This window comes from Nipponia nippon, unplaced genomic scaffold (assembly GCF_047370975.1).
Source record: "Nipponia nippon isolate SJK-2023a ecotype South Korea unplaced genomic scaffold, ASM4737097v1 scaffold_5, whole genome shotgun sequence".
Classification (NCBI taxonomy): Eukaryota; Metazoa; Chordata; class Aves; order Pelecaniformes; family Threskiornithidae; genus Nipponia; species Nipponia nippon.
The window spans coordinates 79,683,603-79,702,619 of NW_028262369.1; the positions used below are offsets into that span (position 1 = coordinate 79,683,603).

The 19,017-nt window shown below is 36.5% G+C and overlaps 1 protein-coding gene across 6 annotated transcripts in view; it reads left to right on the top strand.

Moving 5' to 3' along the window:
• The window catches only part of LOC104009974 (sodium channel protein type 1 subunit alpha), a 104,854-nt gene that overhangs the window by 49,661 nt on the left and 36,176 nt on the right, over window positions 1-19,017 (top strand). For 4 of the 6 annotated variants that reach the window (XM_087731664.1, XM_087731660.1, XM_087731662.1 and 1 more), the window contains 11 exons: window positions 285-557; window positions 6,052-6,115; window positions 6,714-6,855; window positions 7,011-7,217; window positions 7,787-8,092; window positions 8,826-9,206; window positions 10,391-10,523; window positions 11,386-11,624; window positions 13,922-14,095; window positions 14,714-15,070; window positions 15,778-16,260. In XM_087731664.1, coding sequence (XP_087587790.1) covers window positions 285-557; window positions 6,052-6,115; window positions 6,714-6,855; window positions 7,011-7,217; window positions 7,787-8,092; window positions 8,826-9,206; window positions 10,391-10,523; window positions 11,386-11,624; window positions 13,922-14,095; window positions 14,714-15,070; window positions 15,778-16,260 — 2,759 coding nt within the window. The remainder of the gene's footprint in view (window positions 1-284; window positions 558-6,051; window positions 6,116-6,713; window positions 6,856-7,010; window positions 7,218-7,786; window positions 8,093-8,825; window positions 9,207-10,390; window positions 10,524-11,385; window positions 11,625-13,921; window positions 14,096-14,713; window positions 15,071-15,777; window positions 16,261-19,017) is intronic. The other 2 variants (XM_087731666.1, XM_087731665.1) reach the window with 1 other exon arrangement.

A 19,017-nucleotide genomic window follows, 5' to 3' on the forward strand; every position in this document is an offset into this window, starting at 1 on the left:
TTCATGTAGAGCATGAATTTAAAAAGTCACTTGTTTTAGCATTAAAACAAGTGTTTGGAAATATATGCAACTCATTCCATTCACAGTTTCAAATGAACATAAATTTCAGCTATTTATTCATTCTCGCAAGTGAAAAAGCTCTTCACAAAAATGTTATTTCACAGACATTACAATCATTTATTTGGGCTTCTGCATGAAATCTATAACTTTACTGGGACACACTGTTATTTCTATGCTTTAAAAAAGTTTTGAACATCAGAATAAAAATTCCTTTGCATTTGCAGGCTTGAAGACTATCGTGGGAGCCCTAATTCAATCTGTGAAGAAGCTCTCGGATGTTATGATCCTGACTGTGTTTTGTCTGAGTGTATTTGCACTAATAGGGCTGCAGCTGTTCATGGGCAACTTGAGGAATAAATGCCTGCAGTGGCCTCCAGAAAATTTTACTCTGGAAACAAATATTACTTCCCAGCTAAACAGCACCATAGGTGAAAATGGTACATTGGTTAATTCAACAGTGGCTCCATTTGACTGGAAGGGATACATTGAAGATGAAAGTAAGTATTGTCAGCATAATTATTATTGAAGTGATTTGCGTCCAGTTCCCACAAATAAGGAGGGGAAAGGATGATACATTTAGTTAAGATGGAGCAGGAGAAGTGTTTTCTCTCTCTCATAGATCTGCTCCAAAGGTAGGCATGGAAGAGGGAACAAGGAATATGGTCTCTCTACTTGATACAGCTCTTTTTCTCAGCTCCCTCTGCCAAATCCACATCTCCCCTGAGACAGAAAGAGGTCCAAAGGAGTTCTTAAAATTACTTACTAGTCTTAAACATTTTCCATTCCCATACTCCAAAGCAAGATCAGCAACAGACTGCTATGTCATTTCTGACAGATGTCAGAGACTTCTGACATTCAGTGAGGACTCCAGTGATGGAGTCCTCAGGATTTTCACCATCTACCCATTCCTGTGTTTCACTATCCTTATTATTAGACAGGGTTTTTTTAAGGTCTAACAAAATTTCCTGCTGCAATTTAAGCTCATTGTTCTTACCAACTTCACCCCAGGTGTCAAAACCAAATTATTCCCTGTTATTAATCACTGTCTCTGAGGTATTTAGAGACTGTTCTTATGTTGCCATGCCCTGTCGTCTCCTCTTTCAGTCGTCTTTTTGTACGCTAAGCAACCCAGATCATTAAACGTTTTCTCCTACAATTTATTTTCTAGATCTTCATCTCTCATCTGTATCCTTTCTTGTTCGTAAACATCCTTCTTAAAGTGCAGTACCCACATCTAGGCATTTCTCCTCCACATGAGGCATACTAAGGAGAGAAGGATTATGTGGTAGCATAGCAACTTATACTTCTGTTTTATATATCCTAGGCTCAGACTTGGTGTTGTTTACAATTGTAACATCGTTAAATCCTGTTCAGCTTGTGGCCTATCTGCCTCCTGAACCTTTTACAGACTTTTACCTCATTGAGTTCCCACTTTGTATTTTCCCAGTTCATTGTTCTAGCTTGAACAGCACCCTATTTTTTCAGACCATCTCTCCAACTGTCCTGGATCTTTTAAATTGTAATTGTTTCCTCAAACTCACCACCACCCTTATCAGATCAGTATCATTTGCAAATTTGATAAGCGTTCTTCCATCATCTAGATTAGTTAAAACCTTGAATAGCAGCAATCTCAGAGAAACCTCTTCAGAAGTTGTTTTGATGCATCTTTCCATTTTAATAATTTCCTGAAGTATGATTTTCCAACCAGTTTTGCTGATACAGAGCAGTCTGGCAAACTGAGAATAGATAAAGAAATACATTTCAGTACAGTTAAATGTGAGGTTATAAACCCAAGCTCCCTATCCTAAAAATCAATGCTGTACAATTCATGTTGAGACAGATTCACAGGCATAAAGACTGTAGTCGATGGCATACATCATCTCTAACAGTGACAGTTACTTTTGGAGAAAAATAAGAACTAAAGGGGAGAGAGAGGAAGAAAAGGGAAGGGGAAAGGGAAAACTGATCACAGCAGCCAGCTGTGAAGAGAAGTGGTGGGGTCCTCAGGTGACTCTCCTCCCCTGGGTATCCTTTCCAGTGCAGCAGTGATCACTCCATAATACTTTTCCCATAGCAACCATGTATTTTTCATTAGCATCTCCTCAAACTCCCTACAGGTTGTTCCTGCTTACAGTGCTACTAGCGCTAATTGGAACGCGCTTTGATCAGGGCGGGTGCTGCAAGGCTGGTTGGTTTTTAAGCTCATACACGCAAGTTATTAGGTTACCTAATATAAAGCAAAAGCTACAAGCAAGGAGTAGGAAAAAGGGGGAAAAAGAGGGGTGAATCTCACACCAGAGACAATTGCTTCCCATGAGTACCTGCTGCAACAATGTGTTTGCAGGTGTAATGTCATGAGAATAACAGCAACATAAAAAACAGCATAAGAACAAAGGAAAAAACAGAGGCTCTGGAAAACACTGCCACAGCAGCTTATGTGAAAGGTTGCAGAGCTGCAACTGAGAGGCAGGACATAGAAATGCGATTGGAAAGCCCTTAACAATACAGAGGCTAAGGCACCTAAGGCACTGTGGAGCAGCCAGGAATCTGACAAATTAAGGCTAAAACTCTGCAGCCAAAAAGCTAAATAGTATCCTGTTCGTATAAATAAATTATTGACCAGGAAGGCAGTATTACCCCTGTATTTAGCACTACTGCAGTTGCTATTGGAATACTATATAAAGTTCAATTTAGACAGAATGTTGAAAAATTGGAGGATGTTCAGAAAAGAACAGAATGATTAAAGGGTTGGAAAGCATGCTTTTTACCAAGATAGACCAGGCACTCAACCTACTTAGCATATCAAAAGGAAGGTTTAAGGGGTGATTTGATCACAGTTGAGAAAAACCTCATGGGAACAGAAATTTCATCACAGACATATCTTTGATCTAGCAGTGAAAGGTTCAACAGCTGCAAGTCAAAGCCAGACAAATTTCAAACAGAAGACAGCTTCCAACTGTGATCACACAGCTGATCAATGACTCTGATGGATTTCCATCTGATTTTCTTAAATCAAGATGCAATCTTTTTGTGAAACCTACTTTACTTGAACATGTGAATTCATGAAGAACCCATGTCACAGGGTATACAAAGTCGAAGCAAAGTCTCCTAATGAAGACCTAAACTTCAAGGTCAAACTTAATTTTCTGTCTTTTTAACCAAGAATCTATAAACTCAAGCTCTGATTTTATTTGATTTAAAGAAGACTTGAAGCCCCTTGAAAAACAAAGCTGAATTGAATTAGTTACAGAAAATACTTTATTGAATGGCTACTTGACCCTTCGGTATATTTACACAGGATTTTGTATGTATTATGAAATTTATAATGAAATTATGAGTCTTCTTATGAAATTAATAAGCTTGTCCTTGCTTATCAGCAGTTTCAAAGAGAAAAATTATCTTCTCACAGCTTCCTTCTCTCTTCTTCCAGGTGGGCAGACAGAATACAGAAATGGTTTTTAAACCAGCTGTGTCACAGGGCAATAAGAAGGGACTTACCTGGAGCTCAGAGCGTGCAATGGCACTGTCTTTTGTAGGAATTAAAAAAGTTTTAATGCCAACAGTTGTGTATACTATGCAAAAAAGGCATGTAAGCCCTAATTTTGCCACTGAGTTCATTTTTGAAAATACCATTTAGAGAAACTTTATGTAAGCACTCCTGGCATTAATGAGTCAAGCACTCTTTTTTTTTCCTTTTTCTTTTTCCAACATACCAAATCTGATCAAATTAATACTAGATAAATTTAAATTTATCTTGGCAAGCTTGCCATAAGCAAATTTTTCTGGGAAATAACATCTCACAATCTATTTTGTGAAATAACAATTATTCTCAGTCATTACCCTAGGTTTACCCAAACAACTGTAAATTCTTTGAAGTAAAGTGCTCACCTACCAGGGATTTTTTCCCATTTCCCAATCAAATAAAGGGGAGCCAAACATATACCTTTGATGTAGTGAGGGGCTTTTCACATTACTTTGGTAAAATACAATTCAGAATTTTGCATCTAGTTAGGGTCACACGCTTACACCACTCAGCTTGTGTTGTTATAAAAATTTTCCTATCATGATAATATTTTGAGCATTTGTCATGGTTGTGTCAGTGCACTCAGAGAAAGCCTGGGTGGCCATTATTGCCTGTGGAGCTAGCAAGTACAGCGTGCTTACAGAGCACATCTTGTCTGAACCACAGAACTTGAATACAGACCCTATTTTAGTGGTTCAGCTCAGCTGATGCAGTACTGATCGTGACTGACTGCTCCATGTAAGCTATATCAAGTCAGGTTTGCATTCTTCCCAACCAGCTGCTATGTTCCAGCATGTTTTAATCATGATTAGCTGACATAATGCAAAATAAGATTTGCCTCACAGGGGTCAGCTGTGGTCAGCATCATGTCAGCTAACTTTACTATTTACCGCTGTGTTTCAGCAAAGTGCAGTTCTGCAATGCATACCAGCCCAGAATGACAGCAGCCGCACACAGGGTTGTGCACTTACCCTGTAATACGTAGGTATATCATTAGACACTGAAACTGAGTCCTTCACAGAGTGTCAGAACAAGGTCTACATAGAGCTTAAAACCTAACTTTTCCAAATGGTGAATTTCACTCACAGGATGGAGAGATGCAGCTGGCGGGGGTACCATGTCCCTCCTGCAGCAAATCAATGTGCTGAGCCAGTAGCTTGTGACACCTCCTCAGGCTCAGAATTCATTAGTTTCTGTAGTAAGCCAGCTTGGGCAGCACAGCCGGCATAGCCACAGTCAAGTTTAAATTCAGCTGCGCTGGTAGCATTTCAAATGAGATCATTTTAAGGGAATCTAACAGGCCAGTTCAATGGAAAAGAAATCCAATGGGGGGTTTAAATCTTCTCAGGAAGCAAAAAAGGTACCACCTTAACTCTGATGCTGCTGTGCTTCAGAAGTATTGGAAGCTGGGGAGGTGCTTAGGGAAGTGTCATCATGTCCCTGCCCTGTCCTTACAGACATCCTGAGGCAACGGTTTTGGTCTCCATCAGAAATGGGATCCTGGGCTACGTGGTCTGACCCTGTGTAAATTGTGCCCTTAAGCCTATGACCAAATGGGAGATGGTTACTACAGGAGGAAGCTCCTCCTGGCATAATTCTTCCAAAACCGAGAGCTTAGCAACTGTAGGCATCTGCTTTGAGGGGAAAAAGAAAAGCACTTAAGGATATGGTCAAATTGAATCTTAATAAGCACAACATTTTGCACATCATCTCTTTATTATTCTAAGAATAGACAGGTCAATGTCTTTGTTGTTTAAACTGTCTAAAATGTCCTTTAAATACAGGATTACTATACAGATTATGGGATGGTTGGCTACAGGGCGATTTGGTGGAACTTAGCCAATTTCTCTTTCCTAAGGGGATCAATATCATCATATACTCTTAAAATCCTACCTACACAAGTCGGTGACTGTTGCAGTAATTCTTCCTGAGTTAAATTTAGATGTATACCAGGGCCTTCATACCAATCAGCGGGCTAATTGCAGTGTGCATGCACCTGTAACAGTTAGAGCCATTGGCAGCTGGGTGTTTTTTTGCAGAGCTCCCATATTAGTTAACTGTCGCTAGTGTTTGTAAATGAGAAACTGGAACCCTTGGCAATACTGATCAGAAAGTTTGAAATAAATTATCAGTATATTTTTTTCAGATACAATTTAATTATTATAATAAATAACTGTACAATGTAATTTCACGAAGTGTGATTTAGTTCAGTGATCAGACTGAAGGGAGAGTTGTACTTTCATCTACATCCAGCAGCATTTGACAGGATTTTTAGTATATTTTGGCGTTTTAATAGTAAGTGCTGTGAGTGATAGCACTTACTGCAATTCATAGTGTCATCTACTCTAAAGTTATGGCATCTGAAATCACCTTAACACTTTTAGAGTGGGACTATTTATTTCATAGAGCTGTAAGAAAGCTTTCATATTCAGAATTTTATAATTTTTTTAAAATTTTTTTCTAAACAGGTCATTTTTATTTTCTGGAAGGGCAAAATGATGCTCTGCTTTGCGGAAATAGTTCTGATGCTGGGTAAGACCAAATTTCATCATATTATTGCACTGTGTACAAATTAGATCCACATTCTTTAGATGTGCAGTTGGAGGGGGGCTATATTTTGAGTGACCACTTTCTTTCACGTAAGAAATACTAGGATTTTACACTGGACTGATGATTTGGGTTCCTGGTCAGAGCTCAGTGGATCAGTTAGATGAGCTTAGTCTTTGCATGAATGAATCAGTAATTTAGTATTAGTGTAGCTCCTGCCTGGATGAGAAGTAACAGACATAGCAGCTGGAAAACGCATGTTATTCTGCATTTGCAGCTGCACATCTGAGTACTAACAGGCTCAGACAGTAGAAAACACTGACATTGATGTTAATGTTACAACATTAATAATTAAAGAAATTATTTGGAATATTATGTTTTAGAAGCTTAGATTAAACTTTTGACACTAATTTTTATGTGCCTTTCCTGCTTAATTTTTCTAGTGTCCTTTGAAATAATTTTGTATTAAAAATCAGAACGGCTATTGTTTCTAGTCTGATTAACTAAACAAATCTTCTCCTGGACATTCCAGGTGATATTACTAAAATAACTATATAAGGTAACACCCAGTTTGTCTTTGTAGGCAGTGTCCAGAAGGATATACATGCGTGAAAGCTGGTAGAAACCCCAACTATGGCTACACAAGTTTTGACACCTTCAGCTGGGCTTTCTTGTCACTATTTCGCTTGATGACTCAAGACTTCTGGGAAAACCTTTATCAGTTGGTGAGAACTTTTTAATGCTAAATAGACTAAATATGTTTGTACCAATAATGCAAGAGGCCTACAATTAATTTTCTTATGTTATCTTAATCTTAACAATATGAAAAACAGAACTTTTGTTAATCTATTTTTGCTTATAAATGTATTCTTATTTCCAGACACTGCGTGCTGCTGGGAAAACATACATGATATTTTTTGTTCTGGTGATTTTTCTGGGTTCTTTCTACCTGATCAACTTGATCTTGGCTGTGGTTGCCATGGCCTATGAAGAACAGAATCAAGCGACCATGGAAGAAGCAGAACAGAAAGAGGCAGAATTTCAACAGATGCTGGAACAACTGAAGAAGCAACAAGAAGCAGCTCAGGTATAATTTATGCTGTAGTAATGCAGAAGGGTATGGAAGTAATTTTACTAGAGATATTAGAATCATAGAATCATTAAGGTTGGAGAAGACCTCTGAGATCATCAGGTCCAACCTTTAGGTCATCAAGTCCAACCGTTATATTCACCTTATGCTTTCTGAATTTGGAGTTATACAACACCCTGTTGGGCTTTCAACAATTGAGCTACCTCAGAGATTTTCTATTCTGCACTAAAGACATTGTACTTTGAACCATCCAGCCATAATCAAGAAGGAATATTCAAAACTAGGTATACATTATTCAATATGTTTTTCTTAGTCTTGTGTCATTAATACAGTCTGTTAGACTTCTGCATTTAAAAACTACTCATGAAAGATGGAAGAAGGCTATGACCAACACATTTCTTGAGTCAACTGAGTAATAAAAATGAGAAAAAAACTAGGGAGAGGATAACCTATGGAAAGTGTTAAGATCCAGGGCATTTGGACTAGAAATTCTGTATAAGTAAATTTAAAAAACCCACAATGTTGTGATGTGCTCAGTGACACAAATTCATTCTGCAACATGGCAGGCAGCAGCAGTGGCAGCAGCAGCAGTAACAGCATCCGCGGAGTCCAGGGAGCCCAGTGCTGCAGGAGAAGCAGGAGGGGTCTCAGAAAGTTCCTCAGAGGCATCAAAATTGAGCTCAAAGAGTGCAAAAGAGAGGAGAAATAGAAGGAAAAAAAGAAAACAGAAAGAACAGTCTGGAGGAGAGGAAAAAGATGAAGATGAATTTCACAAGTCTGAATCAGAAGAAAGCATCAGAAGGAAAGGTTTCCGATTATCTATTGAAGGCAACAGACTGACATATGAAAAGAAGTATTCTTCTCCACATCAGGTATTGCATATAGTTATTTTCAGTAGAAGCATACATTTAAAGCATCATAGGCTGTTACAAAACTACTTTAGTCTTCCTGGTACTGTAATAAGACCCTACTGCCTAAAGAAAGGAAACACTGAGATTTTCATTAAACTATTGTTGCTAGTGCTTGAGAGAAAGTGCTGTAGCTGCTAGATTGTCTTGTAAAAAAACCCAGAAAATTAAATGTAGCCTCATATCTCTATTCTTGTAATAGGATTGTTTAAAAATAATATTAAGATATTCTCTGATTGATTCTGTGGGGTTTTTTTAGACTGATTATATATTATCTAGACTTATTAAAATACTGGAGTATTTTTCCACTATGACAGCCTCAAATTTTCCTCCTACTTCAATGACGTTTGGATGTTGGTTCAAAATGTGCAGGATGCTGCACTCATGAAAGAATGCGCATGTATAGACTCCCTTTTTTGCTTGATGGATATTGTGTAACTACTCTACTCAGCAACTCTAACTGACATTATGAGAAAGGTGTGCTCAAAATTGGTTTTGTCTTAAGAATCCATGAACAGTGGTATTTCTATCTGTAAAATATAAATATAATGAAGTACATACAAAAAATTTCACAGCAGCATTTAGCTTCTGGGAAAAATGGTTACTCTCATATAAGAAAAAAACCCCTATGCTATCCTAATAACAATGCTAAGTTTGAAGGTTTCAGCTAATAATTACGAATTTTGTTTACCTGCAGTCTTTGCTGAGCATTCGAGGCTCCCTGTTTTCTCCAAGACGCAACAGCAGAACAAGTCTTTTCAGCTTCAGAGGTAGAGCAAAGGATATAGGATCAGAAAATGACTTTGCTGATGATGAGCACAGCACTTTTGAAGACAATGATAGCAGAAGAGATTCTCTCTTTGTGCCGCGCAGACATGGTGAACGGCGCAACAGTAACATTAGTCAGGCCAGTAGGTCATCCAGGATGCTGGCAGTGTTTCCAGTGAATGGGAAGATGCACAGCACTGTGGATTGCAATGGGGTGGTTTCCCTGGTTGGTGGACCATCTGTTCCTACATCGCCTGTTGGACAGCTTCTGCCAGAGGTGATAATAGATAAACCAGCTACTGATGACAATGTAAGAAAGTTTTAAATAGCTTAGGCATCGTGGCCTTTTCTTACTGCACCAGCCAGTGTTTTCTACAGAATGGAACCCTTGGCAATGCTTCCTGGTTGGTCAAGCTGTGAATGCTCCTGCATCTTGTAAAATCTTTAATAAATAAAACAGCTAAGATAGGTTTGCAACCTAAGCATTTACTTACAAATATTCTCATAACTAACAACTGCAATTTGCAGTTTCCAAATAATAAAATATTAACTTACTTACACATTCGTAAAAGCACTATGCTTTACTGTATTATTGTGCTATACTTTACTGTTGCTGATCTAAAGGTCTGGCTGGCTATGGGCTGCAAAATCGTAGTTACTATACAACTGAAAAGAGTATACAAAAATGTTATCATATAACTGCAATCAATATGACACTGCTATTACCACTTTATCAAAATTAGCGTTATTAGTTAATTTTGATAACATTCTTCTTTATCAGCCCCATTAAAAATGTAAGGAAGTTGTCAATTTTTTATTGTAATTTATTTCTCATTCCTATATATTTTCCATCCGTTGCTGGTGGAGTTCTGTAGTGTAGATAACAAATAATTCATTGGAAGATCACATTTCAATACATACTTCCAAAAATACAAATGTCTGTATGAACATATGTGCAGCACATATTGCTGCCATTCTCTTACCATATACAAGGTAAGAGAAGATGCCTCAAAAAAATTTCTTGCTTAGTTCAAAGTTGTCTACTCACATTACTAAAAAAATACTAGCATGAGGAAGCATGAGGAAGTCAGACTTTTCTTACTTGCTACAGTTCGCCTAGGGGAAAAGACTATTATATTACAAACCCCAGAATATTCTGTCAGCAGGAGCAAGGAAAAAAATCACAGTTTGCCAAAATTTTATACAATATTTTGAACTCAATCCTTTTCCATTTGTTTAAATTATTTTTCATAGCTTGAAGGAAAAAAATGCATAAGTTAAATAAATAAACTCTCAGTCTTGAACGGTAGGTAACTATTGCCTATCTTTTAAAAATTATTTAAAAGATACTAAGAAGTAATAAAAGTCTGACGTGATAAAAACTGAAGTGCACGAAGCACGTGTCTGAGCTAAGACATTAATAACAGGGTTCTATATAGTATTTGTTTATCTTATTACTCCAACATGGTCTCACCTATTCTTGTTCTCTTATAGGGCACCACTACAGAAACAGAAATGAGGAAGAGAATATCAAGCTCTTTCCATGTTTCTATGGACTTCCTAGAAGATCCAGCTTTAAGGGAAAGAGCCATGAGTATTGCTAGCATCCTCACAAACACTGTGGAAGGTGTGTGCTATGCATAGCTTAATTTTTAATACCTGTTTTTTCAATGGACTTCTGAAAATTTGAGTTGAAACTTAAAAACTGATTTAAAATATCTTAATTAATAGATACCATCCCACAAACCAACACATATTTATCAGTAAAATCAAAGCTTTTTATTCATTAAGGCTATTACACAAGTAAGCATTAAAGTTACTACATAAGTAAGCATTTCTATCTCATTGTTTTGCCACCGTCGACCTAATGTGGTCATCAGGACAACAGAGTTATGTTTGATGGTCATAACTGAGTGAATGCTTATGCATATTAATTAAAAATATATTACTGGGCACAAAAAGGCCACTGAACATTTTTCAATATATGCAACCATTGTTAAAATATATACGTGTTTTTAGCAGTTATATTTATTCAGTTAGTCTTTAAAGAAGTGTTATTCTAGGTGATAAAAATGTTTTTTCTTGAACTAGGAATGAAATTATATTGAACATTTTTACCTAAACACCACAAATTTCAAAATAAAATTATTTACATAATAGAACAGTAATTGGGAGGAACAGGTTGAAGTGTAATCAAGGAACAATAAAAAACATAATACAAATCAATGCATAAATTGATACTGATTGGAATAGTGATTGGAATACAAAGAAGTTGTGCTTGATAGATAAGCTTTGAACAAAATAAATACATTTGATAGCAATTTTTAAAAACTTTCTTGAAAAGCCCTGTGAAAAAGTATAAGGGGCATGCTTATAGGAGGTTAATCAGTACCAGTTTAGATTGACAACTTGGGTGGTACACTTCGTACAGGATTGAGGAATGTTAGAGCAATCACATAGTTACCTGTATGAACTTTCTTTTCCCACAGAACTTGAAGAATCAAGACAGAAATGCCCACCATGTTGGTATAAATTTGCAAATATTTTCTTGATCTGGGACTGCAGTCCACATTGGTTAAAAGTAAAACATATCGTCAACTTAGTGGTAATGGACCCGTTTGTTGACCTGGCTATTACAATTTGCATTGTTTTAAATACACTCTTTATGGCCATGGAACATTATCCAATGACTGATGAATTCAATAACGTACTTTCAGTTGGAAATCTGGTAAGTCTGTTGGGTTTTTATGTTCATGATTTGGAAGGAAGTATATCTGAAATAGCTGAAAAAAGGAGTTTTAATGGCTTTTTAAAAATTATTCTTTAGCAAGTAGATTTATTGGACATTTATTGGCCTACAGATATGACTCTATCAGAACATTTTTTGAAATTTCACTGTCAACCCTGGCTCCTGTAACTTTGGATACTGTAAAATCAATATATTGCAGTGTTCAGCTAAGCCAAATTAAAAATTTAAAAAACAGCTCCAATGCTACATTAAGTAAAGTCCATCTTAAACAGAAGATGATTTGTCTAACTACTAAACCAGGAAATGCATTACTTCCATAAAAAAGACACTATGCAAATAAGCGTAGTGTTACTTTTTCAATCAATACAATACATATCTTTAAATTATGAATGTGTTTTTAATTGCTCTGTTTCCTGAGCACAGGTTTACAATACCTAAAAGAGCCATTTAAAAGCATTTCTAGAACTTTCTTCTGTAAAAGACTCTTTATGTGGATATGTGGATTATTTTCTTTATATACTTATGTAAAACTAAGAAAAATATCCTGCAGTGTTTTTTCCTCTTATAGTTTTTATATTTTTTTATCATCAGATAATTAGTAAGATATCTTTTCCTTGTGTTGTCAACTATATTTTCTCCCTTCTACTTCAAAAAGATAAATTATTAAAGAATTCAGGAGTTAATTTTTTGGAGTTCTGATGCTTTTGAACTGACAGGTTTGATCACTTAGAAGTATCTGCAGCTGCAGTCCTACTTTGTCTCTTATTTTAAGAATTGATTTCTTATAATGGGATTTTTAATAATCCTTGTTTTGTAATGAGGAAAAAATATCTCAGATCATGTAAATAACCACAGGATTTAAAAGGGAGAATTAATACATAAATGCATTGCTGGTTTTCATATACTTAAGAGAAACTATGAATCTGAGATTCCTAGTAAAATGTAAAATCTTGCATTGTAGCATTTTATCGGTTTGTTTTCCAACCAAGAAAATGCCATATAAAACTTGATGTGCATCAGACTACAAAGGGAGTGTGAGAGAACCTGGCTATAAGCACCATGCTCTTCCAGTCTTAGGCTCCCTGACATAAATCCCTTCTGCAATACAGAGGCTCTCAGGGTTCGCCTGCTCTAGTAGTTCCACTTTAAAGCTCCTTGAGAACCTCATCATCCCGATCATTAGGAAACAAGTCAGTGTTTCAAACTGTACTTATTCATTCCTACCTCTTCCTCAGTTGTTCTAATCCTGTAGCTTAAAAAATAGTAACCTTTCCCTCTCCAGTGTTTATATCTGGATTGTATTTAAAGTCTGTAATAAAATCTATCTTGAGCATTGGTGTTCCTAGGCAGAGCAAGTCAGATTCTTCTTGTCCGTCTCCTGATTATCCCAGTTATATTATTCTCTTTAGCTGTCCCATTTTCTGTTCAGCTTGCTTGAAAATGGGTTATCAAAACCAAAAAAGAAAGTATTTCAGACCAGGGCTCAGACAGCCTTTAATGGTAGCTTTAGTACATTCGTATCATACAGGAAACTCTTCTAAGACTTCTCAAAGCTACTCAGGGTCACTACCTTGGTGGCTCCTAACTATGATTCCTATTTCATTCAGCATAACATCCCATGATCATGTTCAAAATGCATTCTTAAATGCTCTTTCATTCCTGACATTAAAGTGATTGAGCCAATCGACTTCACTAAAACTTACTGGCAGCACCCAGGTAGAAGTTCCTCAGCTTCAGCAAATTGTTGTATCTCAGTAGATCCCCATCTGCTATAAATAATCGTATCTCTGTTGAACTGAATGGGATTATGGCAGGTTATACCAGCAAAGGAGCTCTCCCTCTGGAGTCTTAGATTTGGCCTCATTCATGCTGCTGTATAATGTAATTAGTATACCAAGAAAGATGTTATACCATGTAATTTCTTGGAAAGCATTCTGTTTTATGTTGTGAAAATCAAATTTGGGATATTGTTTGTACAGTACATGAGAAAGTCCATATCCTGATAGAGTTGAAATTGGATTATAAATGTTATAAAACAGAAGTTTATGTAATTTGTTTGGTATAAAATTTAATTAATTGAAAAAATTACTTGATTTGTACGGCACTTGTTAAGGGAAGGTGGGCATAATAAATCACTACAGTACACTGAACTATTTTTAAGTATCAGTTTTGGATAAGACATTGCAGATATGTAACTTGAATTAAAAACCTAGACAACAGCTAAATCTGTAATATTGTATTTCACAATGAAATAACAAACTGCATTTTGAATTCAGGTCTTCACTGGAATCTTCACAGCAGAAATGTTTCTCAAGATAATTGCAATGGATCCTTACTATTATTTCCAGGAAGGCTGGAATATTTTTGATGGCTTTATTGTAACCCTTAGCTTGGTTGAGCTTGGTCTTGCAGATGTGGAAGGACTCTCAGTTCTTCGATCATTCAGATTGGTAAATACAATTGCACTGATTTTTCAATGGGACTTCATTAAAATAATATTTTTTGCCTTAAAAATTTGCTTGATGTTTGACAGGATACTGATTCTGATGTCTCTTTAGTACAAATCCTTGTTACTTGTGGTACCTTACTGTCTTCAATGGGACTTGATAGAGATCCAGACAAATAGATAGCAATGGGTGCTCTGGGCCTATTTCCAATGTATTTATTGTATATACACACTTTAAACATCCTGCTATGCAGCAACAAATCAACTCACTAGGTGTATTGTGCTCTGATTGGCATCACAGGAATAGATCTGCTCTACAAATACCAGTACAGAAGTAGCCCAGGTGACTTTAACAGATCAACCCTAGATTTGAAATTCCATCTAATATGACCACTAGCTTCTTTGGCCTTCAGTAAAAATTATGCTTTGAGGATATCAAGCTCTAACTTCACAAAACTTTTTTGACTGAACCTTCCATCTTCATGCTTTTAGACAAGAGGATACCCTCTGAACAGTCATACTCAGTGCATATTTTGCAGTAATATCCTTCCACAAATAAACTTTAAAATATCTTGGTGTCTTTCTTGCTAGTTGTCCTAACAATATTTTTCTTTTCTTCCAGTTACGAGTTTTCAAATTGGCAAAATCTTGGCCAACTCTAAATATGCTGATAAAAATTATTGGCAACTCAGTGGGAGCTCTGGGCAATCTGACCCTGGTGCTGGCCATCATTGTGTTCATTTTCGCTGTGGTTGGGATGCAGCTTTTTGGGAAAAACTACAAGGAATGTGTCTGCAAAATCGCAAGCGACTGTGTACTTCCACGCTGGCACATGCAAGATTTCTTTCACTCTTTTTTGATCGTATTTCGAGTGTTGTGTGGAGAATGGATAGAAACGATGTGGGACTGCATGGAGGTTGCTGGCCAAGCCATGTGCCTTACTGTCTTCATGATGGTCATGGTGATTGGAAATCTAGTGGTATGTAATCAAAGCATTAGCAAAAAATTATTTGGCAATAGAGTGGGCTCAATCCTGAAGCAACTAAGTGCTCTGGCTCTGCTTCAACAAAGCACTTACGCAGGTGGTTTCAAGCGATGCTTAAAGTTAAGCTTAAGAGCTTTTTTGGATTGAGAACAAAGTATTCTGCAATATCAAAATCTTAAGAATGTTAGAGTGAGCACTTAGTCACATTCCTAATTTGTCTTTTGGCTCTTTGTAAATATTTTGTGCTTCAGATAATTTTAGTTTATGTGCTCTTTATAAACCATTTGCTGTGGATTTTTTTATTATTTATCCCATATGATTAGTCACCTAAATAATATAATTTCTGCTGTGTGATGGGATAAGTTAAACTTTTAAATGATGCTGAATAGCAAATCTGTTATCTCCATTTTTAGATTATAAGATTTTGTCCCAAAATATTTATATACTGTGGGGATTTAAAAACACATTTACAGATATTAGTCAGTTGTAGGAATATTTTTGAATAGTGAACAGCACCTAAGCAAAATTTAAAAAGCTCAGGTTTGTATGGAGCAGAGAAAAAGTTTTGAGGGTGCTTTTCTTTGGTTATGGTGAATTATTGGGATTTCAGTCTTCAATGTCACTAATATGACAATTTTTAATAAAAGAAATGTTCTTTGTTGGGATAAAGTCTAGAATGTCCTTTTTTAATCTTTCTGCAGGTCCTGAACCTATTTTTGGCCTTGCTCTTGAGCTCATTTAGTGCAGACAACCTTGCTGTGACAGATGATGACAATGAAATGAATAATCTCCAAATTGCTGTAGCAAGAATGCAGAAGGGCATAGATTACGTGAAAAGAAAAGCACGCGAATTCATCCAAAAAGCTTTTGTTAAAAAACAAAAAGCTTTAGACGAAATCAAACCACTTGAAGATTTGAACAACAAAAATAGCTGTATTTCTAACCATACAACTGTGGAACTAAGCAAGGATCATGACTATATTAAAGATGTGAATGGAACAACTAGTGGCATAGGCACAGGTAGCAGTGTGGAAAAATACATAATTGACGAAAGTGATTACATGTCATTCATAAACAACCCAAGCCTCACCGTGACAGTGCCCATTGCTGTGGGTGAATCTGACTTTGAAAATCTAAACACAGAGGAATTTAGTAGTGAATCAGACCTGGAAGAAAGCAAAGAGGTATTTAGATATTTTGTGCATTTCTCTCTGATCTTTTGAGTATTTTTTCTTTTTTTCAGCATAAGCCAGTGTATTCAGTTCTTGATCATTTATTTTGACACTTCTTTGTACATGGGCATAAAAGAGTGTATAAAGGAGGGTTTAATTCTTGATGAACAAAAGTGTGAGAAAAGGTTAAAAAATTACTGTCTCCAAGAGGAGACAAGAGGCCAGGCAATGGGAGACCAAACTAATCCATAAGAACTGTTTATTGTCCATATGGTAGTTGCAACAACTGGCAGAGCAGGGCAGTGCCTTAGCTACAGCCTTATTTCACCAGAACCTTTTTTTTGCCTCCTGTAACAAGGATCCCCTGAGAAGTGTCACACATCTCTTTGCCACTCAAAAAATCGCCCTCTACAGGATTTTTTTGTGAGCAGGTATAAACCAGAAAATATAGAGGTAGTTTATGTATTTCCTTTAGACACTGGAATTCTTTTGGATTTTAAAATTGTCAGCTCTTCTAGACCTAGATTGCCATAAAAAGAAGTTTTAACCATAGACTCTTCCATATACTTCAAATTCACTTAGTTGTTAAAACTGAAAAATAGTATCAACAGATGAAAATATCTCATGTTGCTAAGGGAATGCCAAAGCAGACTATATATACAAAGCCTTTGTTGAGAACTGTATTTAAAAAAAAAACATATTAAGGCTATAACTGTTCCTTTACATTATTTTTTGCCTGTGCCTATTTTAACAAAATTGTTTAAATTGATTTGATAACATAATTTGCAAAACAACTACATCCTCAGTGACTTAGTTTGTTGACATTTTAGTCAAATCAGAAAATTATCTTTTCAGACACTTAACAAAATTAATTTTCTGACTTGAGGAACCCTCAACCTTAAACTAGCTAGTTTCCATGCCTGTAGCAATCCAGTTTCTTTGTGGGATAGCTCATCTTCCCCCGCCACTGTTGTATTGCTAACAGTACTTCAGACACCTAATTTTAGGCTAGCTGAATTCTGTACTGCCCTCACTTCAGTGTGCATAAGCCCTCTAGTGTTCTCAACAAAAACCCCATGTTAAACTAAGTGCAATCTTTGGATCCTCCCCCGAGAAAGGAGACCTGCACAAAACAGCCTCTCCCCATGGCAACCTATTTCAGAGACAATGTTGTTCCTGTTTCCCAATTAATACCTGAAACATTCATATTTCTTTTCCTGTTAAATATTAGCCAAAATGTCTTATAATTTGGCTTTGACTCAAGCTTCTGAATGCTGCCACAATAAAGGTTACAAGAATGTATTTGACCACATGATGAACTTAGCCCAGCATGAAGAATTTCTAAATAAAACAACACTTAAATGAAGATCCATTGGAGAAAATCAGTAACTGGTCATCTGCTCTCCCTACAACCACCTTAATGCTGGCCAGTCCAGTCCGTCTTCTAACCCATCATAGAGCAGGCAGGCAAATGGAGTGACTCAAGCTCGTTTATGACTGACCAAGGGGGAACAGATTTGGTTTAGGAAAGCTTTCTGTAAAGGTGTTGCTACCTGTAGGACCAGGGTATCCTTTTGTCCCATTGAGAAAGTACTACGACATTTCTGACTTCCTGCAGAAGCTTATGAAAGAGCAGCTCTGTTATTGTGTAGTTTTCCATGGAAAATCCATCCAGCAGTTCTGTTTTGGATTTGAGTCCAACTCCATACTTTATATTGACTGTTAGTATGATGGGACTGTAGAAAAGAAAATTATAAACACTAGAACAGCAGAGCCTTTGAATTAGCTGAGTTTTTGATGAGAGCCCACTTAGACAAGACTGTATGGATTCTCTACTTCTCAGTAGAAGTAACAAGAAGAAACAAGCGAGTAGAAACAAGCGAGTTCCAGCTGGCTTCAGACCATACTGAGTTTTTCAGCACCATTCCTGGAGTTTTACAGTGCTGGCCAGGATCCTTTTTTGCTGATTCGGTCAGCTCTAAAAGCAGGGGGTTTCATTGGGGGGGTTGTTTGTTTGCTTGGTTTGTTTGGTTTCGTTTTTCAGCTGAGTACTCTTTTCTCCCTTAGCAAAGTAACAAATTAATCATCTTTAAAATTATAAATTACACTGTTAATTTCAAAGAGCTTAATTTTAGTGTGCAAATAGTAGCTGACAGTAATATTACAGAAAATCTGCTTCTTAGAAGAAAATAGAGAAATAGAATTAAAAGGTTTTTTTCCAAAAATGAAAAAGCTTTGGAAAAGTTTTGAAAAGTATTTTCAAAATTATTTTGAAAAGTGGTAAATCATACTGCAAAGGATGATTTGTGAAAATTGGATTACTAGAAGTATACAATATTTTTGTAAAAACATCAGAGAGCCAACTCTGTAATGTAATTTGGAAAAAAAAACCTCTATAAATTGGTTCTTGTGACAAATAATGACAGAGCCCGAAACTGGATACATCAACCCATTTTCCTGATAAAGCTGAAACATGGTTCTTCCAATCTCTATAGTCACCACAAGATGAAATTAACTAAGAACTGGCTACTTAAAGTACTACAAATTTTATTAAGCGCTATGCAACTCAATGTCAATGAGTCCCAGACTTGTTACTGAAAAATGAACCAGCTACTGCTTTAGTAAGAGTTTTGTTGTTAGGGTTTGGGGATTTTTTTTGTCTTCAATATCAAGCCTTATTGTATGCAGCTTCTACTTCACTCTGAGCTAGACTTTCAGCAATTTTAATCTGGACTTGCTGACCTCTAAAGTATAGCCTTCTCTGCTGAT